Source organism: Ischnura elegans, chromosome 8, assembly GCF_921293095.1.
Source record: "Ischnura elegans chromosome 8, ioIscEleg1.1, whole genome shotgun sequence".
Classification (NCBI taxonomy): Eukaryota; Metazoa; Arthropoda; class Insecta; order Odonata; family Coenagrionidae; genus Ischnura; species Ischnura elegans.
Genome location: NC_060253.1, coordinates 89,291,079 through 89,316,322, shown reverse-complemented (window position 1 = coordinate 89,316,322; position 25,244 = coordinate 89,291,079). Strand labels below are relative to the sequence as shown.

The following is a 25,244-nucleotide window of genomic DNA, read 5'->3' as shown; positions in this document are numbered from 1 at the left end:
TCTCAGCTATTCCACATTCTGACTAAAATGCAAATTTACATCTAAATTTAAAGAAAAAATAGAATGAATGAGTCAAGAAAATAAAACATTCAGCAGTAGGAAGTTTATACATACAAAGGCGTATAATCAATTTCCTGATAAATATTACATATCACAGCAAATGCCTCAATAAATAAATCTTGCAGTCGGTTTCCTAAAACGCCCCATTATCAAGACTTATCTTCCTCATCATTTGGAGATGGCTTCCTATGTAGCTCTTTTTCATCAACTCTAGCTTGGAGAAATTCCAAATATGACTGCTTCTGAGCTCCAGTTGCTGGAACATAATGACCACCCCCATGACATATAATAGCTGGATTCTTAAAGTTGAGGAGGAGATCTACACTCATATCTGTAACATCAACGAAAGAAGAATGTATTGTCAGGATACCAATATAGACAAGAATAGTATGTAAATATTATTATCTAAGTACATATAAAAAGGTCCAGATAAGGATAAGTTCAGAAATATATTCAGCGAGCTCAATTACTGATCAAGCCATGCACTATTCTTTCTCTTATTGCCGCTGAAAAAAGATAGTTTGCAACTTCCTTAATTGCTCTGTCTTTCATGATTTCTTGATGGAATCACAGCAAAGTTTTATTTTGTGTGAAAGAATTACACGAAAGTGAAATGCATGTATGAAAATGCCCCCTTGAAAACAAGAGGCTTTCTAAAAGACCATATTAGCATATATGTATAAGATGAAGCAAGTATTTTTTAAGATATTTTTGGGAACTTCAGATATCAGCAGCAAGTAAACACATTCAGCTCAACAGATGTGAATGCTCTTCTGCCTAGAGATCAAGGGATGTGGATTTGTATCTCTGAAAGGCCGTTTTTAATATGGCCTAAAAACCCATTTATTTGAATGCGTTTCCACCAAATTTACCTATACTTTTTGGAGAGAGCAAGAATAGTGAATCTACCCTAATGTTTCCTTCATCAATTTTTCCTTGAGCTTCAAAGAAATCCACTAAATAAAATTCTGCAATCTATTGACATAAAGAATGACGGCGTTGTCATCAATGGCTAATTAAACAGCATGCTGAATGAGTTTTATAGACCAATGGAATTGCTAGAATTAGCTGTATAATTCAACTTCATCATTCAGCTACTCATTAAAGTAATACTTCCACATACCTTTACCAATCACAGCATCTGTTTCACCATAAACATGCAGTGTAGGGAGAGAAATAGTCTCATGGTAATATATGTCATGCAGTGAACAACGTGACTTGAAGCCAGCAATCAAAATTGCAAAGTTAAAGTTGAATTGTAGTTCTGTAGAGAAAAAAAACATCATATAAGTATTCTTGAAAAACAAGAAAATGAAGCTCTCTACTTCATTCTTTAATCGGTAGTGTTTCCTTCACAATATGCCTCAAAATGAGGACAGATGAGAAAAATATTGCCGACTTATTAAGATTTAATTCATGAAATAACCATTTTAGAATAGATTATATTTTTTCTATTCCCAAACATTATGTAAATGACTTGGTACCATTTATTAAGTCAATATAGAAAACTTTAGGCCCATCTCATTCATTAATCAGATCAGTTTGACTTAGTATCACCAACCATAACATCAGTTTTATCAAAAAACTGTTTTGATTGGTAAGTGCAGAGCATAATTCAGTTCAGACATCAGTACATTTATGCTTCACACAAGCGAGGGAGGATATTTTCTTGTCATTCAACTTGGTAATTTACAGGGATCTGCTAATTAAATCAGTACTAAACTTACCTTCACAATTAATTTTCAAAAGGCCAAAATTATGAGAACATATGTGCCAAAATATCTTAGTAGATAAATGCCTTCTCTATGAGTGTACACTGATTTTCGAAATTAATTTTTTGAGCTAATCAAATACATGGGAATATCAATTTTTTATTACACTTTACAAGGGCCATTCGGAAACAGTGAATCTTGCCATTTATCCTTTTCCCATTTTCTTCAAATTAAGGGCATTTACAATAAATAAAAACTAGAATTTGAAAACCAACTCCTCGGAAAAATTTTATACTGTTTTTTTTTTAAGGACAATGCTCTATATATATGCCATATGCATAATTATATTGCCAACTTGCTGCTTGAAAAAAATCAAAATAAAAAAATCTTACAGAAAAATTGGAAAAAAAGTTGCATCACTAATGACGTTAGACTAATCATTCATTGCAAGGTTAACAACTTGCGCTAAGGGTGAGCCAAGAGTTATATAATTATTTTCAGAAAAAATGTATTATAAATAATTTCCCACAGTGAGATACGAGTAAAAATCATCATCAATCTAGCAGTAAAAAAGGAACTGAGCAGAGCAACAATACTTTCCCAGGGAATCAAACTGGAGTAGAAATATCAAAAAGAGCCACTCCAGAGCCACATCAAGGGAAAAAACATCATTCAACTAAGCCAGAATTCAAACCTAGATCAGACGTTGACGTCACCTGGCATTCTATTCTTCGAGTTTTTTTTTTATCCTAGTAAAGTCAAGAGTGATATGTACTATATATAGATTCTGTTGTCTTTTCTGACATTCCACGTTTCAATACGGCTATAAAAATCCTATTAAACTACTGAAATAAATATTACAACAAACACATTTAAGCAAGCCAGAAAATGTGTGTTGAACTGGCAAAATTTTATGTGAAATTACTTTGAAATAAAAGATTTTGAAATCCCAGGTTGGAGCAAAAATTTATGAATAATTTATGCATAATTCCAGGGACAAAAATTTCAAGCATATTTCCAGAATTTTGCACCCATGAACACGACTGCATACAAAGTTACCAGTGCTATGCACCACTTGAGGTATAGAATAGCACATTGGTGTCAGGACATTTTACCTATGTCTGAATCCAGGACTCTGCAATACATGTAGCCTATTACTTACCAATTAGGCAGTCATGACAACAAAAACACAAGATAAAATCAGAGAATTTGATGGTACAATCACAACTCACCTTTCCTTTGCTGCATTGCACATAAGATGGCCAAAAATGCTGCACCTTGAGAGAATGCTAAAATTCCATCAAAAGGCCCTTCTTCCTTGAAAGCTTTCTCCACTATTTTTATGCTTTCTTCTAATCCAAAGCAGAAATCAGATGCATCAAGGGCTTTGAAGTAACTATTTGGTCCAGAAAACCACCACCCTCGTCCATCTGAAAGTAAGAAAATTGCTCGGTATCTGTATTTTATTTAATTCACTCAACACATATGTACTTAGAAAACTATACAAAAATCAATGGGATATCGATAGTTGAAGGTTAAGGAAACATAGAGATCATGACAGAATGAGTTTGAAAAATGGAGGAAAGAAGAATGTGGAAGAACACAAATGTAGAGGAATGTTGGAGGGATATACTCGGTAGGATCAAATAGTAGTAGGACCAGTGGTGTCATGGTGCCAGAACACCGTTCCAGCACTGGCTAACAAAAGTCTTGATAGTCAAATAACACTTACACGAATTTTATTGTCTTTAAATTTTTAATGTATACATTCCTAACCAAAACAATTTTTTTAAATAAAATGTAATAATAACTTGCAATAAAAAAAGACTTGCATTACTTATAATAATACTGCACTTCTAAAAAAGTTAGGAAAGTGCGTTCTGGTACTGCAAGTTTTGCCATGACGTCACTGAGTAGGACTAAATTAATTTAAACTTTTTCGTTGAAAGAATCAGTACAAATCCTTAATAGTCCACAAAATAGCATCCCTGTGCTTCAAGACAACATGTACACCTTCTGGTGCTCACTTTCCGGGATCCCCTTCAGAACTGCTGCTTGGAGGTCTTCCACGGAGCTACATTGGTTTCTTTTGAGGTCTCGCTAGAGCCAAGGAAAAAGGAAGAATTCTGGTGGTACCAGATACATGTATGAACTGTGCTAGGGATTATGCAATGTGATAACTCTGTGCTTAGATTAGATGCTCCCTCACCAGTAGCACAATGTGGCATGGTGAATTGCTGTGGTGAAGCTTCCAATAATCGTCAATTGTTGACCCCATACAGAGGACATTTTTCCGCAGATTGTCAAGCATATCCACATCAAAGCTAGCATTCACAGTCCGTCTCCAGGGGTTACCAACTCCCAGTGAACCACCCCAAGCCGATTAAAAAAGATGAACGTGGATTTGACCCCTGACTTGCTCCTTCTGGCTTTCTATTCACACAGGGACTCGTTGATATACCACTCCCTCCCAGAACAGCTGATGCCACTCAAACAGTATTGAGCAACTAATGGCAGCATTCTTGTAAGCATTCTTAATCATTACCATGGTCTTTGTTATGGTTTTCCAGAGTTTGATGCCAAATTTGATGGCATAGCAGTGATTGAGATTTTCCCAATCTTACGTCACGACTGCACTTCTTAACAGAAGTTTACGGAAATCGACGTGCTTACTCTCAAAATTCACTAATTCTTGGTTAACTTAGTGGTATTACATTATTTCCTGGATATAGACAGTTACTTATACCACTTATTTTATAAGAGCGCGACCCGGGTTTCAATGAGTAATCATCATCATCAGGCGCTAATTATAATTTGTTTATCTTGTTGTTACCTAGTTACTTGATGAATTTTTTTTTTTTGATAGATGTGGAGTATATTCTTTGAAATGCAGCGATTGCAATGGTGTATACGTGGGACAGACAGGAAGAAGTTTTGAAATCAGGAAAAAAGAACATTTAAGTGCTTACAAACATAATAAAGATGAAAAGAGTAATTTTGCTAAGCACTTAATATGTAACTGCCACAGAAGCGATTTTAAAATGAATATTTTAAATTTTTGCAATGACCGCCGAGAACTGGATTCTAGGGAAACAGTTAGAAATTTTAAAAATTATTGAAAATCAAGATAGTACCCTTATAAATGAATACCTCTACCCATCCTTTTCACCTATTCTGGCATCCGTTTTAAAATTCATCAAGTAACTAGGTAACAACAAGATAAACAAATTATAATTAGCGCCTGATGATGATGATTACTCATTGAAACCCGGGTCGCGCTCTTATAAAATAAGTGGTATAAGTAACTGTCTATATCCAGGAAAGAAAGTAGTGCTTACTCTCCACTTTTTCACAGGTGGCAGGAAAAAATATCAGACTCTTTGAAAGGCTCCTCACTATCAAGCCCAAGTGTTCCCGTCCCCTTCCATCGATAACGTTTAAGAACGCTCTTCCCTCAGTCAGCATGCAAAACATATAAAAACGTTCCCTTAGTCTAAGGGTTGACAGGGGGCTGTTTTTATCCCAAAGCTGAAGAAGAAAACCATGGAAAATAGAGACTATAGGTCCATTAGCTCAATTCTACATGTATCAAAAGTGGCCCTTGAAATTATAAATAGATGACTATCAGATCAAATGTAGGGTGGGGAGTCGACACACAAAGCAATAGCACTGATAAGGGAATCCGATAGAAAGGAACCCAGCCTAAGTAGGCATGTGTGCTAATAGCAAAAATTCGATGGCAGTTGTATATGGGAGTATGTTTGTGCCATGCAGTACGCTGTGATGTCCACACCGATGGTCTCCTCTGAGCAGATTGGTTGCTAAAGATTAAAATTTGAGTTCCTAAAATTTCAGAGAGCAAAAATAAGATTTGTTTTTGAGTATGCATTCTAGCACTGAATATATTCCGGTAGATTCATGATCTCGTTTTCAGCAGAATTAGCATCAGTGCTGTACCACGGACTTGTTTTCGTTGTTGATGGCACAGCAGCTCAGACCTCTAGCGGACGTGGTAAATGCTTACTTCATGGTTTTAAAAAGGGTAAAATGAAAAACATTAGTTAAAGCTAAAGAGTATTGTTAAGAAAATAGGCAGTGATTGGAGTGACAACTCATTCATTTATATAACCATTAGACAATGCATTCATAATTGGCACATGAATCAGACAGCCCAAGTGAGAGTAGTCAACACAAAAACTGGATTTCAATGAGAGGGCATAGTGTAAGGCAGTGGCGGCGCGTGCGTATACGCATGTTAGCAAGTGCACACCCAAAGATGAATAAATTATAAAAGAAAACTATTCCTTTGCAACGCGAAGGATAAAAGTACTGTCTGCATATGCAAGAAACGTGAGCCTCCGAACGCTACAGCTATCTCCTTTTCGAATTCACCGCTCTACAAGTGTGCGATCCCGTGGCATCATGCCGGGCACATTTTCGGTCTGTGCGATCGCTTGAGGGAGCTCTGGCGGGACGAGGTAAGCGGTGGGGTATGTGCTGTTCAAAGGGGCGATGGGAGCAGACTCAAAACCATGCGAATGCGCACGCGCATGTTTTTGGTGACTGACTAGCAGGTAGTGTAGTGGTGTAGCCGCCACCTACACTACCTGCGCCCAGGATCCTAGTCCGTCTACAGAGCCATCTGTATAGCCGTTTTCTTCACTACTTCCTCATAGGGTGTAAGGAAAAGAGAATGAATTTCAACTACCGTCACTTGTAAAGGTGTGTTGAGAATAATTATTTTCATACATGCTAATATTATTTCTAGGGATGGGTCGAATAGTAGATTTCTCGAATTCGAATATCGAATTCGAATATCAAATCATTGCTCGAATATTCGAATACCTCGAATTTCGAATACCTCGAATACTAAACGATGAATGTGAAAATGTTTGACTAGGTCGCTTATGCAGCAGGAAACCCAAGATTTTGGCGAGTAATTGTGACTGCCTTTAAAGGATTCAAACAGGAATTTAGCTGATTAATGGAATATTTTAATTTTATATAAACAATAGGGTAGTTTCCTTCATTAAAGAAAATGAAAGGCATTGATTGTGATTTGTTACCCACCATTGGTGTATTCATAATATACAAATTATTTGGTTCTAGAAATACCGGTTTAGACCAATGGCAATGGCCAATTTTATCCTCATTTGAAAAAGGCCAGATTGGCACCCATGTAATGCCACTCCAGTTGACATCACAGGGACCTATTTTCTACACGAGAGGATAGGAGTTTACATCGTCTAAGGTTACCAATGCATGCATGAGGCACAAAGATCAGTGAAACATGTCTTAATAATCACTTATTAAAACTGGCTGTGGTCGGAAAGTTTTCTTCGCTTGATAAGGTATTAATAATCCTTATTTTAGCCAAGCGCTACCAGCTAGCATGGTACTCGGCTACCTGCTAGCATCCTGCGTCATGTTAGCGCTCAGAGCCTCACCCCAAGGTCACCTCACTCGCGGCAGCGGGAAGCAGAACGACGTCACGCGGAGTTTTTCCCGGCATTCATACTTACCCGTCGCATTTTCGCGCGCTTGAAAATTTTCACTTTTAATTTAATCGCGAAAAATAGATATCGTCTTATAAAAATCTAGAATCGTTAAATACGTACTCCAGGAGGATTAATATTTCGATTGAGGCTATAAAAAATAATAGGAGAGCACCGTATTTGAGCATTACGCCAAAATGCTAAGCCTCCGTCGTATTTCTTCGTCTTTCCGGCATTTATTTTCCTGCGTAAAATGCTTAAATAAAGTCAGAAATATGTCGTGTTTGGTCTTATTCTTTTTTAAATTACGCGCTTATTACTAATATTTCAATCTAATAAAAGCGTAACATCAATAGCCGAAAGTCATTGTTAGACAACTTTTGGGCTAGTAGATGACTCATGCAGCAGTTGACCTCCAGAAATGGGGAACTTCGAAGCAGGTAAGCAGAAAAAGGCCAGTGGGTGAGTAGAGGGGGGGCGTGAGACACGTTTTTATTGTTCTCGTGAAACTTGATATTTTTTTCGAAGCTAAGGTCTTCGTAATACGATCCCTGCGTGAGCTGGGACCTTTTGTTTGATTTCGGAGAAGAGGAAATCGTCGGAGGGGGTGGGGCGAACGCTGAATGGAGGGGGATAGCAGATCGTGGGAAATGCGCCAATGTCACTATCCCACGGCACTGATGAGTTCCCCCATATGGTAGTTTCATCTCCTGGGGAAGAAGGGTGAAACGCTATTCTTATTTTCCGGTAACTTGATATTTTTTTCGAAGCTAAGGTCTTCGTAATACGATCCCTGCGTGAGCTGGGACCTTTTGTTTGATTTCGGAGAAGAGGAAATCGTCGGAGGGGGTGGGGCGAACGCTGAATGGAGGGGGATAGCAGATCGTGGGAAATGCGCCAATGTCACTATCCCACGGCACTGATGAGTTCCCCCATATGGTAGTTTCATCTCCTGGGGAAGAAGGGTGAAACGCTATTCTTATTTTCCGGTAACTTGATATTTTTTTCGAAGCTGAGGTCTTCGTAATACGATCCCTGGGCAAGCCGGGACCTTTTGTTTGATTTCGGAGAAGAGGAAATCGTCGGAGGGGGTGGGGCGAACGCTGAATTGAGGTGGATAGCGGATCGTGGGAAATGCGCCAATGTCACTATCCCACGGCACTGAGCTTCTCCTGATGGGGGACACCTGGGATTTTCGGATTTTTTTCACCCGATCAATTTCGGTTCCCCACGTTGAACTCTATTCACCGCTCTAACCCGCGAATTTGATGTAGTTCGTCAGCTTGCCTAAACGGCGCTGCATGCACTGAACGACTAGAGTTCTCCTCATTTTTTCGAGTCAACTACCAACGACGTGCGAGCGACAGTGTATGACGCGAAATTAAAAGTATTCGAGGTATTCGAGACGGCACCTTTGGCATAAATATTCGAGATCTCGAATACTTTCTAGTATTCGAGGTATTCGAGTATTCGCGGATACTATTCGCACATCTCTAATTATTTCTCTTCATGCAATTTTAAGGGTAGAGTGTACCAGTGATATGTTTTGCTTGCTATGTATTCTATTACGACGAAATATGACGCTCATGGATTAGGATTAACATAATATAATTAAATCATCCTATATCTGCTCTAATGCACACCCTAGATAAATTACCACCAGCCGCCACTGGTGTAAGGTAAGGATTTTCACCATGCATTACTATGTTTACTGAGGTGACAGAAAGGAGGGCTTTAGAAGAGACTGATGAAAGAGATTTTAATGCTCAAGTCAATGACGTCCGTGGATGATCAGGTGTTGATTAGCTGGCCAGCAAGATGTTTTACAGGCTTGGCAGATGCAGTAGGTAAATGAAGTGAGGTATACACCGAGAATATTTATCAATACAAGAGCTTATACTTAATAAGTTTTTGTAAAGCCTTTCTCCCTATAAAGAGCAAGGACATGAGACACTAAATAGTACAGTCCACAATTTTGAGCAGTTTGAATAATTGGACTACTAAGACAAACATTCAATGAAAATGAACATAACAGAAACGAAATAAAGTTCGAAAAGGAGGTCTTCATGAATGGATAAGAGCACTACCGAGAGAATCTCGAAAGAAGTTTGCATAGAAGAGGTTATATAACATCCTGATAAGCAGTACAAAGGTCGAACTTAACAGTCAGAAGCATGAAGCTATACAGAAGGAGCATGAAAATAGTGAGGAGGCATTTGATACGTGAATACAGAGTAAAATGGAGAAAATGAGATGGACAGATAGGAAGAGCAAAAATAAAGAGGTGGTTGTTTGATGAAATTCCAAGGGAAGAAAAGGAGCACCCCCTTTTTTTAGTGTTTATGGCAATTTTAGTAGTTAATCTTCTTAACCTCTCCCTCTTTCCTCAGGCTACCCAAATAGTTGTAACCCTTTCCTTCCTTTATTTTTCACTAAATCACTGCTTCTTCTGTATTTCATTTCGAATTGTTTCGCATACCTCTCATTTCAGAGCTCAACATCCCAAATCTTGGCATCAAGGTATCTCATTCCATCCTCTTTTACCTCAGCCATAAATTTATGAGAAACATAACGACTTGGTAGCATTAATTAGGGCGTTATTCCTACGCAACTTTAAGCAACATTAAAACAGGCACTTACGAAAGGAGAAGTGTCCATTGCGTACGGAGAATTTGGAGAAGAGGAATTAAAACTTCTGTACTCCCAGGTAAACATAACACAGACTCACCAACGACAGTTCCACTCTCGTTGCGGAAATCGTCTTCGGACACTTGTAGGGGGGCTGTTATGTACACCATCTCGGCAATCTTTTTCAGCATTTTCCTCAGACTGCCAGTCTTTTCTCTGAAGATGGATGCATTTTGACGATACCCATGAATGCATAGAATCTGTAAAACATATAACCGAATGACAAGACTGTAAAATACTTGAAAAAAACTGAATATTTTATTTTTTTGCGGTTGAGCTATAGAGTTAGAATATTTACCCGCAACATTCCAAAAACTTCAAAAAAATACCATGAATACTAGAAAATAATATTACAAAAATGCATTCGAATTTTCTTCCGGTAAGTCATTCGCACAATAAATATCCTTATGTCTTTTGTTTTATTCAGAGCGCACAGAGCGGGAAATACGATGGCGCGATCCTAAGTGGGAGAAATCTTCATTCATATTCAAATTCATATCAAAAATCTTAATTTATATAAGTTAAATTTCACATTTAAGGTAGTTATTATTCAATTCTAAGAGATTGGAAAAACATATTACATTCGTTAATTACAAATAAAGAGAGACTTTTATTGAAACCAAAAAATCAAAATTATTTGTACAGTGTATTTCAAAACGAAAGATTGGTTTCCATCGTTTATGATTCAATCATGGCCGTAGCTAGAATTCTCACCCGACCTGGAAAATTTAAACTGCGAGCATTTTAAAACTTTATTCGTTATACCCCCCCGTAACATATGCATGTTCCCCGACCTGAAAACCTGCGTTCCCCCCTAGCTACACCCCTGTGTTGAGTTCACCTCAGATTACACCAGAGAAGTGAGAATTTGACACTTCCAATTGGGTCTTTTTCAAGATTTACTTGTCTATTACTAATTTATAGGCATAATGGCAATAAAATTATTATATTTCTCCCTCAAAATTGCTGACACAAGACAAAATGGCATAGTGCTTGTATTACTTGGTCAACCTGCAGTGCTAAAACATCCATTGATGCTTCCATCAAATAAACAAGTAGCTGCACATCAACTGGAGATTGGTTAGTATACTTAAAAATGTAACGAATGGGTTCATTCATTAACTTCCTACCGTTGTAGATTAAGTGGTGGAGTTAGCATTATGGAGAGACCTTTATTTAGCTATCCATCAATCTGTCGGTTGCTTCTTGAGCTGTTTGCAACAAAAATTGATTACTTTAACCCCTTTGCAGATAAGTTGATGACCTCTGAAACACATGCTGAGCAAGTCACTGCTCTTCAGCTACTCCACCTTTTGCATTGGCCTCACATGGCTCAATGTTGAATATGTTATTGCAAGGGATTCCTTCCATCAGTGAATGAGTTCACAAAAGGTGATGTAATTATCTTAATCAACTTTTGAAAAATGGGCGGAAACTTAAGCATTTTCTTGTTTTAAACAAGAAAATCTTGCTTGGAGGAATACATATCATCTAAAGCATTTGTATAGTTAACACATGACCACAAGGATATATGCTGAGATATGAAATAAAATTGCTGAAGACACATACCAGAAAACTTACACAATCCGCCATTGAAATCTCACATAATCAGTACAGCAATTATTACATGCACAATAGTTTGTGAATTTCAGAAAAGGCACACTTCCAAATAAAACCTTCATAGGAAAAAAAATCCACAAACAGATATTAAAAAATTTCATATTTAATGTTCAATTTACAAATGTATTACATAATGACATATGTTCACAAAAATTTTCATACTCTCCATATGAATTTCCTTTCGCTTTATGACACCTCATTTAAATGTACCTCAACGAAGAGGATTTAAGTTCCAGATCCACTTCGCTAATGATTCTTTTCACTCAATCCTGTTTGCACTTCACTCAATTTCACCCAGAAATATATTTTTGTCGCTAGATGCTGAGAGTACTGTAAAGAGAAAAAAAATATCCATTTAATAAAAGTGCTAATGCAGCTTCATTGTATTTGATATGGAATTCTGTCCATGGACAAAAATCAAGATTTGGTAAAGGATGATTTCATAATGCTGAACTGTCCAAAATTTCACCAGTACTCGCAAGGAAATGGCGAGAATGATGTTCGGGATATAAATGCCAATGTTATTTTCTGAAGTTATACAGGAAATGTGTGTCACAGCTTCCTACCCCATAGACCCAGGTTAAAGAGATAAATGCAAGTAAAGATTCCATGTGGTATAAGTCCCCTCGAGTAAACACCTCTCACCAACAACTGTCATAGCGGAGTCCCGTCTGTTTTGCCACAAGCAACCCTGGTTTGCATCTCAGTAGTGTCAATTATTTATCCCCTTAAAATTCAAGGAATCACTTTTACAACTCAATCACATTCGTTCCAGTCACTTCCATAAGTATTTTTCCCATTCTCATCTCATTTCTTGGATTTCTTAGCTACTCCAGTTGTTGGTGAAAGATACTTACTTGAGGGACTAATACTGCATGAAATCTTTACTTGCATTTACCTCTTCAATCTGGGACAAAGAAGGAGAAAGCCATGACACTTTTTCTACATTTCCACCATAGTTAAAAAGAACATCAGCATTTAGATCCTAAACATCACTCTCACAATGTCTCTTTGTCAGATACTTCAGTAAGAAATATGACCAAGACATCAAGACCGGATAACAAATAACTGTGGGAGAAATACAATATAAAAATAAAAATATTAAATAAATAATTACACTGTAAAAATAAAGAACATTAAATTTCATACATTTTTTTTATAAAAAATGCAGTCACTGCTCCTACTGTTGTCAGTGTTTCATTAACAACAATTTTTCTATGGAGCAAAAGAGTATCTTCAGGCTGAGAAGCTATGCAGGGAGTTGCAAGTATCCTCAAAATTATCTCATGAGAAAGGTATTCAAGCTTAAAATGAATATATAATGCAAAAAATTCATGAAATTACCTATATCATATTAAATATTTAGATGCCTTACTTAATAAAAAATATTTGAAAAATAGATACGCATATATTATGAATGGCAGGTGTTTTAAAATAAACAACACAGAGGGTTAAGTCCAAAAAGAGAAAACTGAATGAAATCCAGCAATGGCATTAAGCCTAATTCCTTCAGAGCATAGCACGCTAGACCCAAATTAATTAGGAGTATGGCAATTCTGGAGGTAGAATTCTTGGTACACTACAGGGAATACAAGACTTAAATTCACAGTAGCAACAGATTTAGACAGGAAAATACCACACCCGATTCCCATGAACATCATACTTTGTCATCACTGGTCAATAATCGTAAGATTGGTTTCACCCAGCTCTACACTCAACTCTTCTATCAGCTAATCTTTTAACACCTATATAATTATTTTGCTTTTAATCCATCTTTGCCTGCTCCATAAATCTCTTTCATTTGCAGTTCTCCTATTCCATTCTTTCTATCCACTTGTTCCTTGATGATTGTCTTCATCAGGCTATCATGCCTCCTCATATGACCAATTAGGTTGTCCCATCCTTTTCTTCAGGTTTTCATGAAGCTTCTCTTCACTTCTACTCTTCTAATGATTTCCTCATTACTTACTTGGTTGATCCATTTGATCCCCATCATCCTTCTGCAGCAACTCATTTAGTGTCAGCGGGAACAATGTACTTGTGCTGTGTGCGAATTAAAAGGTGTTAAGGCTGTTTTACACGAGGCACGGAATTGCACAGGTTAGAACTGCATTAATTTCTAAAATGGTGTGGAATTGCACAAACACATGAACCACATTAGAACAGGGGCTATTTTGCCATTTCCGGTCCATGCATTCTCGCATGAGTTCTAGCAATTCACCGCTTGACACAATGCAATTTTAACTATGCCTTCGTACACACGTCAGATTGTGCAAGTACGTGCCTTGTGTACAACGGCCTTCAAACTAGATGTCTACTTGTCATCTTACTGTGCCTTCTCCAAACCCAGCCCTTACTATTAAGCTTAGCGCTTACAACTTATATTTTACAGAATCTTCTTGAAATCCTTCCCTATCTCTACTTTCTCAGGTTCTATGTACCTACCCTTAACATTTGCCCAATGTACTCTTTCAAGTAGTCCATGCTCAGAGATCTGAATGGGGGTAAGTTTGCCTTTGCAAGATTGTACTAAAGAATTCCATCATATCATTGCATAAAAATGAGAGGAGTAGTTGTGACTACGCAATAATAATTTTTACCCTTAATACATAATAATGCAGTTTCCCCTTGCCTTCAACGTCGCAGTGCTATAGCCGTTAAAGTAAATTTCACCGCGCCCTTATAGAAATGTTTGTCGCAATACCTTAACTCATGTTAAAAAGAGCTCCTCCTTTCTACCCAGCATAAGCAGAGTTGATGGCCTCCAGTCGCCAAGTCACGGCACCTTCACAGGTTTCGGTATCTTTTAAATGGCCTAGCTTCCCAAGGGATGGACCAATAACCCCTCAGAAGACCATCACTTTTTGTCCATGATTGCTTATTTGAGCATTAAAGCTTTATCTTGCACATGACCTCCATGTCTAGAGATCGACTCACCATCTGCAATCCAATGGATGCTTTTGGTTGGGTTTTAGGTTAGCCATTGGGAATATCATACAGGTATCGTTGCTGCGAAAACCTACGTTCAAAGCTATCATACAGGTAGCCTAAAGGAACTAAAAATATAGATGTAACAAAATAAAAACTTACTGATTGGTTCCTTAGGATGGAAATGGACATCATTTACACTTCCCTTGTGTCCTGGAAGTTTGTACAGCACTCGGCGGGATGTAGTGTCCCAAATGTAGAGGAATCGGTCAGCTGAGCCAGCAGATACTTGGGACCCATCCGGAGACCATGCACATCTCAGCAGATTCTGAAATATAATGAAGATTTAATTGAATAATCTAAAGATTCAATCTATTAAACTAACCTACACCTTTATATATTAAAGATTTATTATTATTATTATTGATTATTAAGATAATAAAAGTAGAATGAATAAAAAATGAATGTTTGGTGTTCTGTTATTTTTATCTGCTCATCATCATTCAAAAAGCACCATCCCTTTTTCAGTCACATACTACATCCCCACACATTTACGATAAGTTTGTTATTTTTTATTTTACAACAAAAATATTCACTAAAAATAATTTATATGGCAAAACAACATTTGCCAGGTCTGCTAGTATCTATATATATGTATATAAGAATCGTTTTCTTCATGTTTGCAACTATCCATTACGTTACAAGGCATGTTATGTTTTTTTAAGATCTCTTAGTTTCGATACATAGGTATTCTGTATTTTAAAAGATATTTAAAACATTATTTTGTAGTTTTGGATAGGAAATTTGTCCCCCGTCTACCACCCCGGACCACCAAAGCATATCCTTAGTTATGCCACTAGCCAGAATATTGATCAATCAGAACACTCAATTTCACAACAGGGAAGTTTAGCTTTTCAATTACCAACCACAATGTGGAAGTCTAAAAAACCAACCTTCTCAAAGTTATGGTGATGACCAGCAAGTATTTTCACACAACGCTCTGGTGGAGCAAATGGCCTCACATCCCATATCCTTAGGGTAGAATCCATGGCATTAGAAAGGGCATAGGAACCATCTGGAGACAATGCCAAGCCAGTAACAGTGTCGGAATGTCCACGAAGGCGCATTAGTGGTACTGGCTGACTACCTCCAGTTTTTCTCAAATCCCACACCTGCAAGCACAAAAGACATAGTAGTAACATAAACATGATAAATGTAGCTGTAGACATATTTATTCAAAGGATTGCAAAATCCATCTGCTTAGAATACTGGAACCACTAAGGTAATTCGGCTATGTTACAAACTCAGTGGTAGTGAAAATGGTTTTCAATAATGCAAAATTTCAGACTGGGACTGAAAGAGCATGATTGTGCAAATCATACCAACATTTTTACACATGCATATGTCCTGCAGCCATGCATCCTCTCTTTGGCAGACACGTTCTTAACTTTTTATTCTAAATTCACTATCGACAAAGCATTTTCAAATGGCTACAGGCAGAGGCGTTTTATTTTTTTTGGAAAAATTTTTAAACTAATTTTAGCACTTTTTATTATCGAAAAAACTTGATTTGTTGAAGAAATATTTTGTGAATTCATGATTTTTCAATATATTTTTTTATGAAGGAAAATAATTGAGTTTTTATATTTCTGGGGGGGGGGGGGGGGGGGGAGGGGAGGACGGACTCCTTGGACCCCCTGGCTACAGGCAAAACATAAATCATTAGAGCCATGTTAAGTAAAAACCATTTCACATTCCAGTTGCAAACAATGCTAAGAAATACCTTCGCAATTAATATTAAATATTTAATAACACATAATTTCTAACAGCTAGGTCTTCAAAAGTCCTCATTTTTACCTCCACATTCTAACTTCGAGAGAGGCAGATAGCATGTATAAATGCTGCAGAATGGAATTTGAATTTATTTCAAAATAATTTACTCCACATATTTCCATAACAAAGCATTTGAATTAAAATTACATTTATGAAAGATTTGTTCAGTAATTACACAAGTACAAATAATGAAACTTTACCTTTACATCGTTATCAATGCCTCCAGAAAACACCTGCTCTGCAGTATCATTGAATGATACTGCTGTAACTTGGTATGCAGCATTTAGTGTAATAGCAGAAGATGATCCACCACCACTACGCTGTCTGGGATCCCAAACTCTTACACTACAATCATCTGACCCACTGACTACTAAAGGTACACCTCTTCTTGTGGGATGACAGGAGTTCACAAAGGAAGTGTGGCCTGTAGTATAAATAGAATTATTTTACTATATGAAGAATTCATACTGTAACTATTAAATGATATAGGTTCCTTCAGACTATCTTGCAATATTCGCTGTTAACTGGAACCAAATTTCAACTCTATTTCAACTAGATATTTTAGTTGAACAAAACTTTATAGACTGTTTCAAAAATGATTTTCTATGGATAGAAAGGTATCCATTGCACTTTGAAATGAGACAATGTAACATAATTCCACATAGATAGTATTCCGGAACATATTTGAAGTTTGCCAGATCGAATGCCACTGAATTAGAGAATCAGACAGCTCAACAAAGTTCAATTCTGGCACAGGCAGTGCAAATTTCATTAGTTTCAATTCGGGTTCAACATTAATACATTTTTGCTACAAAAATGCAACAAATGCACATGGATATAACACAAATCATAGAAAAGCTAGTTGATCACATACCATTTAACAAAGCAGTGTTTACGAGTTATATTTCAAACGAATTCTTTTGATGGTTTTCATTTAAAACCTAGGTCTACACCTGTTTCCACAAACCTTTCAATTTTTTCACTCTCACCCCAGCCTCAATGTCCCATATACCCAACATTTTGTCAGTGCTAGCAGTGTAAATGGAACTTCCATCTGTACTGAAATGCAGTTCGGTTATAGCACCTGTATGTCCACTCATTGCAGATACGTTCTCGCACTCGCCATAAGTATTCCAAATGTCTGAAATTAAGCATGAATATTTTTAAAGCCGGAATTTTAAGGACACTATTTATGGCAAAATTCAAATTATCGCTATTCCATGTGTACTTACATATTTGACGATCAAATCCCGATGATGCTAAATACTGCCCTTCCGGATGAAATTCGGCTGTGTAAATTTCTCCTTGATGTCCTTCCAGGAGCATAATAGGGGCCATAAGGCTAGAAGTTCGAGGTCCCTGAGTAGAAAACATAAATGGTCAATGAGCGGAAGATTTTTATTATTTTGTCTCCAACCTCAAAGTCACTACTCCCTTTCATTTTTTCCTTCTTGTATTGCAAAATTTGTCGACTATTTACAGAAAGAAGCGTGTGTATGTATGGTGGACAGACTCACTGTTTCCGCTTCACTCGTATCATCCACCGCAGACAACTCGTTTCTAGGTCTCTTGGGCACTGGCACAACAGCCATATCGTCAGCTTTTCTTTTTACCTCCATTATCGGCATTTTTGACGATTTTTCTTACACGACTACCAGAAAATAATTAGATGGGATAACACTCCAAATGTTTACGTTCGCCGGCCATTGGACGACAACTGAAGGCTGTTATTGAATTCGGCACACGAATCTGCCAACAGAGGGCCTTAATGCTTATCATTCATGGCGGGAGAGTCAAATAGAGTGGTTTCTATTGCATTTGTAGACATGTAGTACTCTATATTGAATACCATAGTCAGGGCCATCCAGAAGGGGGAGCAGATGACGCAGAATGCCTCGGACCACAGAGTTAAAGAGCTAATTCTCGCGGGAGGGGGGCCTCACACCGACACTCTACTCTTGGCATTATTGGTGATGCTTTGAAAAAAATCCATTCGGGCACGAATTTGAAGTTATATTAGAGGATAAAAAGCAGCTACACAACTAATCATCACAATCTAAGTTTTTTTGGCAAAATGGAGAATTGGTTACATACGGTATATTTCAATTGTAGTGTTTTACACATCATCCCCTCCGCTAGTTTTAAGCATCTAGGTGGAAACTCATGGTATTTAACTTATGTATCCTTGAAGGATCTTCTGTACGGGAACAGTCCAGGATGAGAGGATATATAAGGGCTAGATGCTTTTCTAAGGTGTCAGACATCCACCAAAGTCATTTTGGCATTTAATGGGCAAGCAAGGGTTTTGCTTGATGGATCATCTGTATGCTGACCTAAGAATGCAGTTTTTCTCCCTGGGAACTATGTATTTCCCATGAGAACCCACAGCTTAAGTCTCTTTTCGTGCCACTGACTGTAGCTCCCTGGACCAAGAAAAGCATAAATATACCCCAGATATCCTGCACCAGGGGAATAATCTCCTAGGTGTAGCCAGAAGCTTTGCAACCCTCTGGCCAGGGTAACAATAACACCTTCCTAGCAAATGCTTGAGTTTCTACTCTTCATGTGCTAAAACCATAATTCAAGATTTCAGTCAGGACACTTGGGTCAAAGATTAATTTGTGTTGCATTCTGTCATTCAGGACACAACAGTAGGTTTTAAACTAAGTTTCCCTACTGAAACAGTAGTAACACTTGCACACACATCACTGCATATTGTGCTGGTCTTTAATGTGTTACATATGATTTACTGATGAATCTATAATTCCTCTATTGCTTCAGTAGCAACTTCTCTGCAGCGGAATGTGCGGAACAGCATTCATGCTTCATTGAGACCATCTAAGCACGAGTACTTTCCTCAAAAATTTATTGATTATGGACAATTCAATCAGCATGGTTAACTCGCAATCTTGGGCAATCCATCAGGATAGTCATTTCTATGGCAGCGCTACAATATAAGGAGTAAATGCATTTCTGGAAATTGAGTACTGTATTTGTGTAAGCCACACAACCCCAATTCTCGGCTGGCTCGTGAGCTTTTTAAAACGTTTACATGGTAATTGGAAGCATGAAAATAAATGACAGCCACAAATCTTCAGAACTTAGGCATATCACTTTCATTGCAACCAAATTATTTTCATTCCTCCGGCAGTGCAACACACTCAGTCAGCTGAGCCAATATTTTCCATCTCCAACCAAAATTCTGATTCCCAAATTAAATGATCGCATATACCACCATTAGATTTACCTGAATCCATCATTTAATGCAATGAGTTCTTCCAGTTTTTTCAGTACAGCCAAATTCTTCCAGCGCCATACTCAACAAATATCCCGGTATTGCACGAATAATTGAATGAAATTGAATTTATTAAATCTACTAAATTAATACCACAGAATCATTGGGTGCATCACTGATGAAGTGAAAATGACCTGAAATAATGATTACCATTACGAGTCAAGCAATCAACTACAAGAACCTGAAGCAATGGAAACCACTAATTTGATCTTGTAAAAATGAAGATCCATTATTTGCTGCCATGGAATTATTTCCTAATGAAAACCCACAATTTCTCCTCAAATCCTATCTTGCAGGCCATCCAATTAAAGCCAGTAATTAGAATAAAATATCACAATTTTCACAAAAATTAAAGAGGTGCAGGTAAGAAATTCAGTTTCCAAGAGATAAATATACTCTACAAAAAATAAAGTTTCCCCATGGCTTAGCCTTTTATTCAATCACAAAATCACATAACAGAATACATATTCAACGCATGCTCGTCATAATTGAGCATAATTATTACAAAAAAGGAAAATGCTCACGTGATCAATTTAGCTTACAATACATATTAATGCAGCCAGTGTGGCCCTGTTGAGCAGTCATAAGTCAAATTCTTCCTCTGATACCACCGACGAACTCCAGAAGTCACATTGGCCCCCATGGGAAGTCAATCAGAAAGGCTTTAGAGCCACTCAACACCTTTCATTTGTGTAACAGTGAGTTCAGCACTGTAACTTTTAACAACTTAGACAAATGAGCACGTCTGTAGTAATCTTGAGAGGAGTAAAAGGCTTCGCCAACAGGGACACCAGCTGGGGTGGGATCTAGTGCTGCTTTCTTCTGAAGGAACATCCTGGAAAAAGAGGGAAAAAAAACAGGCTTAAGTAACATTATCGCTAAACTTTCAATAATAGTAAGGAGCAAAAGTCAACAAGAAAGGACAATACAACCTCAATAATTTGAATCATATTCCCATACTAACATCATATTATAGATTAAAGGAATAACCAGCAGAAGTCGTGTGTCAAATATGATATTTGCATTTTAAGTTACACCTCATCATAGGTGTAAAAAAAATAACACATTCAAAATATACACAAGATTGAAAAAAAACCCTAAATGAAATACACATTGTCCATCAGTATACTATCCAGAAAAACCAGCAGCACCAAGTAGTACCACCAAGTAATAGCAAAATGTTATGCACTATAACTTCCATAAAATTGAAGTTCACATCAACAGACTACAGGAAATCTAAGTTCAACTAGGTTCACAATCATAGGATGTTTTAAGTATTGGTAAAATACTGAGAAGTAAGAAATTAAGTAATGGTTCAACACTGCGAAAAATTCTTTAGAACTATTTTTTCAGAAAAAAAAAAGATCATGAGAAATTATCATAAAACTTCTTCGTAAAATCTCTTCGGAGCTTCCCTTCCCACTCTGCACTTAGCGAAGGGGTCTATGAACCAGCACTTCTCATTTGTAATAAGTTTTAATGACAAGATTATCTAAAATCTTTGTCCAAGCATAATGTACTTCAATAACCTCGACAGAATCCTTAATTCCAAACGTTAATTACTTTTAACTTTCTACCACTTACAGCCAAAATACTGTAAATGATACAATGGAAATAATGTGAGAAGTGAAATGCCTTGATGAGTGACAGCAAAATACAATAGCGCACTGATTATCGATACAGATTAGCATTGGGGTAACAGATGGAATACGCATTTATTTTCCGGAGACTATCCCTCAAAAAGTTTTTGTCTTTATTCAGTAACCATTAACTCCTTAAACCAACTATACAACAACACAATAAAATAAACAAAAAAAAGCTAAGGAAATATAGCACAAAAAAAACAAAGAAAAACTTACAGGACAAAAATCACTTTCAGATTTTCAATTTCCTGCATCTATAAGTTTCCCTGTTGTTAGTAATAGAGTTGAAACCATACTATAATAGCCAAATCCACTTTGTCCAAAGCATATTTCGTGCAAAAGATCACGTCACTGCACAGTGACATGATCTTTTGCACTTTGGCTGATGTGATCTTTTGCATTTTGGGACTCCTGTGGCTTGGGCCACATGCTGGTGAACAGGGTGGGAATGTTGTTTTGTGAGTAGTGTCACCTATCTACTCTTCCCAATTGCTATCATGACTCCCACCATGAGAAAGGAGTCTATTCACTATCACCTCCCCTACAGCCCAAACTTATTACTCTGCATTTGGGGCCTGAAATTCTTCATTAATTATAGGAGTGGGTCCTCACAATGGGCGATTTCCTCACTTGCCAACTAAGCAACGGTGTTTTTTCGTGCCTCTGCATTATGCGTTTCAGTAGTTTGTAATACTGGTGACTGCCGATATTAGTAAAGTTTTCAACAGAACTCTTCACCTTCTTCAGACTTTTTTTTCTGTAAAAACTGTCCCGCTAAGAACTACTCCTTTTTCATTTACATTTACCTGTATTGTACTTAAAATTTATTCGTTTTCATAATACTTTCTCATTACCATTGCTTCTTCATAGACAAGCAAGAGAAATGATCTTATATCTAGTTACCTATCTAAAGAAATAGGCGTTAGAGGTGTCCAAAAGATCATCTTTGCAGACATCTCGTAAGGGAGAAGCTATTAAGGGTGTTCTGCAACCAGTTTTAGGCATAAGTGAAATTTGTGAAAGCAAACAATTGTGCTTTCTTATCTTCCAAGTCAAATATTGCTGGAGTAGGCTGGGTTGGAGAGTGGGGGTACAGTGTTTACAAATAGGACATGATTTCCTCATTAGTCTTGAAGCGATAAATCACACCCATATCCAACACATTTTACGTCAAGTGGCCTCTTTTCAGAGAAGAACATATCGAAAAGGCTGTGGAAATAGTACCCAGTTTACATGCACAATATGCCAAACCAACTAAAGCAAACCTGCCAACACGTTAGGATACCTGGATATTGCTGGAGTGGATTGGGTTGGAAATGGATTAGGGCATGGTGTTTTAAAAAAAAGGCAACAGTCCTCTCTTATTATAAGAGAAATTAACTAACAAGAAAGAATGTATGATTATTATTCCTTTATGTTAGAGAACTTTGAAAAATGAGTTTTCCCCATGTGCGAACGACTTTCTACCAAAAACTTTAAAATCCCACTTCACACATCAAGAAGGAATGAAAGCAATTGATAGTATGATTAGTGTTCCTTGTTGATTAGCTCATCATCTACGGCTACGCTAGCAAACTAGGTCTACCTACGACTGAGATAAGTACTGCATCTATTATATTTTAACCCTCATCGCATTGTTGTCTCCCACCTCTGGCGTTAACCAAAAATTAAAATAAATTCTAATTCAAAATTTTGGTTAAAATCGGACAAAAAAAAACTGGCAAATTGATAATACCAGATTACAACAGAGTTAACACTGCTCACCTTCTGTTAATCTTGCTCGCCCTCCTGTTGGTTGGCAAAGGATTGTGGAACAGCCTGCACACACCACCACACTTTGGGCATGACTAAACACTGTTGTAATCCTATAGCAACCTGAAATAGAGAGGATTACCTGCATTACAATTTGAATATGAATACCAATAGACATAATTAAAAACCTGGATATATGAAAAACCTATCACTTAAACGCCGAGAATATGTTACGAGAGTTGTCAATTTACATTTATACATCCTGTGAACCACGACTAAGCTTACTTCTCAACCATAAGAGCGTTCTTTCCATTAGGCAGGAATTTCACTTTTTGAAAACAATGCATGCTATTAATGCATATTACTAGCAAGCTACGTCAACTATTTTCAATAAAAACCTCAGATGCAGATAAATGTTCAAGATTTCTCACAGAATAACGAAATACAAGAACAATGCATCAAGATGAGGAAAACGGCATATACATAACAGAAAGTTTATCAAAAAATAACGAAATGCAAGGATATGCATCATGACATGCAATGCATTACGATATTATTTACTTTCCTAAGCATAAGTAGACAAAATTAAAAAGGAACGACCATCAATTCAAACCTTTTCCGAGACATGCGTAGGAACCGGTATAATGATTTTAGTCCACAGTAGTCTGAAAATATACCGTATTAACGCTCACGACTGATATTCCACCCACCACGATGCAACACAACCCCTTGGCCAACAAGTCGGACCAACGTAAACATAGGAATGGGAGTAAGACTGACGCTGACACTATCTCTGAATGAAACGATAACAAAACAATAACATGAGTGCCTACATGATAGTGAAGCTTAAACGTCGCTATGACAAACGACCTCAATAGTTCATGGCCTTAATTACACAACGAGCACTAATGCCTAAGTAATGAATGACCGTAGAACAGATAAGAGTTACGGTCCATGCATTGAAAGAAAAACGACCGCCAAATAGGTACAATTTATACAGAAAATACAAGAATGCCTCAAGATTTCGAACCTCCATTTCCATACAGTAAGCCCAAAGTATTAGTAGATAGAGTTCAAAACATCTTCTCCCATTATACAACCAGCACACAGGTCCCACCAGAGTGAAAAGTGGCTACTAGATCTAGAGTAACGAGTAGTGATGGGTCAGAATTCACTTCATGACAACAAATAATTCAACTCCACGGGACCATACATGCTCTCACCAATAACACAACCATCATGAATGATGGGTGTACCTATCCAGAGCGTATAGCTCTTTTCCCAGAATACGTAACACATTAATAACGTAGTAACATAAGGCGCAATCTACAACCATACTAAATAAATGCGAGATCTCAATTAACAGCACATACTTTCACAAAATAAATGGCGACGCGCAACACAGAAAACACAAATTTACACACAATTTTCAAACACAGAAGCCTTCATCTTATCGACATGGTAATTCAATATTAATTGAGAGCCGTGAAAGAGCTTACCTGGGCATTTGACATCCATAAAATAAGAGTTAGGATGCTGAACTAGTCTTTTTAACTTGTGTTTCCTCTTCTCCTCCGCTGGTGAGGGATGCAATAAATCTTTAGCGAGCTGGAAAGTACAATAATGACAAATCAACCAAATGTCATAAACATTTAAGTACCAATTTCTCACCACTTTAACACAAGGCACCCATGAGGGTCCATCAACGCAGAACACATTGTAACGCTAATTCCATCAACTACGAATAGGCTCCATAAACAATACCGCACGGTTAGTGCGACCAAAATAGGTTATAAGGCCAATCCGTATGCAATTGCAGATGCCACAAACCAAGGGTAATTACAACGTTATAATAACAATAAAATAGACCAGCCGACGTGGAACATGTTTTGACATGCTACCGTCTGAATTCGGTAAAGGCTTATAAGGCCACCTGAACGTCTGTGGCGAATAACAAAGATCAGCAAAACTAGGTAACTTTATTAATTTCTATTTAACTAATGAAAAACCAGGGAACAAGAGCAATCTAATAATTAAAATCACGTGTTCCACCATCCATACTCACAGGCATGTTTTCCACAGATAGCTCCACCGGAAAAGGAAGTGTGCGAAGGCATGGGGTTCACAAAAGTAAATTCAAGGATTATTAATAGTTTTCTAAAACTGAGATTTTTATAATAGAAATATTTATAACGAAGAATTATTTATAAAAATGGAG

The 25,244-nt window shown here is 37.3% G+C and overlaps 3 protein-coding genes across 3 annotated transcripts; all 3 read right to left on the bottom strand.

Moving 5' to 3' along the window:
- Positions 1-88: 88 nt before the first annotated feature.
- Positions 89-10,350, bottom strand: LOC124164574 (esterase OVCA2). Its single transcript, XM_046541955.1, has 5 exons — positions 10,254-10,350; positions 9,996-10,155; positions 3,005-3,202; positions 1,184-1,324; positions 89-391 (listed from the first exon to the last, which is right to left on the bottom strand). The coding sequence occupies exons 1-5, from the start codon at positions 10,260-10,262 to the stop codon at positions 210-212; spliced, it is 690 nt and encodes a 229-aa protein (XP_046397911.1). The 5' UTR covers positions 10,263-10,350; the 3' UTR covers positions 89-209.
- Positions 10,351-11,660: 1,310 nt separating this feature from the next.
- LOC124164067 (U5 small nuclear ribonucleoprotein 40 kDa protein) lies at positions 11,661-18,070 on the bottom strand. Its single transcript, XM_046541236.1, has 7 exons — positions 17,854-18,070; positions 17,569-17,695; positions 17,304-17,477; positions 16,537-16,760; positions 15,457-15,675; positions 14,666-14,831; positions 11,661-11,905 (listed from the first exon to the last, which is right to left on the bottom strand). The coding sequence occupies exons 1-7, from the start codon at positions 17,962-17,964 to the stop codon at positions 11,856-11,858; spliced, it is 1,071 nt and encodes a 356-aa protein (XP_046397192.1). The 5' UTR covers positions 17,965-18,070; the 3' UTR covers positions 11,661-11,855.
- A 1,968-nt stretch (positions 18,071-20,038) lies between these two features.
- LOC124163288 (40S ribosomal protein S27) lies at positions 20,039-25,201 on the bottom strand. Its single transcript, XM_046540086.1, has 4 exons — positions 25,092-25,201; positions 24,526-24,634; positions 23,039-23,149; positions 20,039-20,466 (listed from the first exon to the last, which is right to left on the bottom strand). Exons 1-4 carry the CDS (start codon positions 25,095-25,097, stop codon positions 20,438-20,440), a joined length of 255 nt encoding a protein of 84 aa, XP_046396042.1. The 5' UTR covers positions 25,098-25,201; the 3' UTR covers positions 20,039-20,437.
- Between the last annotated feature and the right edge of the window lie 43 nt (positions 25,202-25,244).

Excerpts from the sequence above, each read along its gene's own strand:
- LOC124164574 (XM_046541955.1), bottom strand. Across the intron at positions 3,203-9,995 it reads CGAGAGTGGAACTGTCGTTG|ATGGACGAGGGTGGTGGTTT; the intron begins GTGAGTCTGTGT and ends TCTTACTTTCAG. Across the intron at positions 392-1,183 it reads AGATGCTGTGATTGGTAAAG|ATATGAGTGTAGATCTCCTC; the intron begins GTATGTGGAAGT and ends TTGATGTTACAG.
- LOC124163288 (XM_046540086.1), bottom strand. Across the intron at positions 23,150-24,525 it reads TATGGATGTCAAATGCCCAG|GTTGCTATAGGATTACAACA; the intron begins GTAAGCTCTTTC and ends TCTCTATTTCAG. Across the intron at positions 20,467-23,038 it reads GCGAGCAAGATTAACAGAAG|GATGTTCCTTCAGAAGAAAG; the intron begins GTGAGCAGTGTT and ends CTCTTTTTCCAG.
- LOC124164067 (XM_046541236.1), bottom strand. The coding sequence starts at position 17,964 with ATGCCGATAATGGAGGTAAAAAGAAAAGCTGACGATATGGCTGTTGTG. Across the intron at positions 16,761-17,303 it reads GAGAGTGAAAAAATTGAAAG|GCCACACTTCCTTTGTGAAC; the intron begins GTTTGTGGAAAC and ends TTTATACTACAG. Across the intron at positions 11,906-14,665 it reads CCATCCTAAGGAACCAATCA|TACTCTCAGCATCTAGCGAC; the intron begins GTAAGTTTTTAT and ends TTCTCTTTACAG.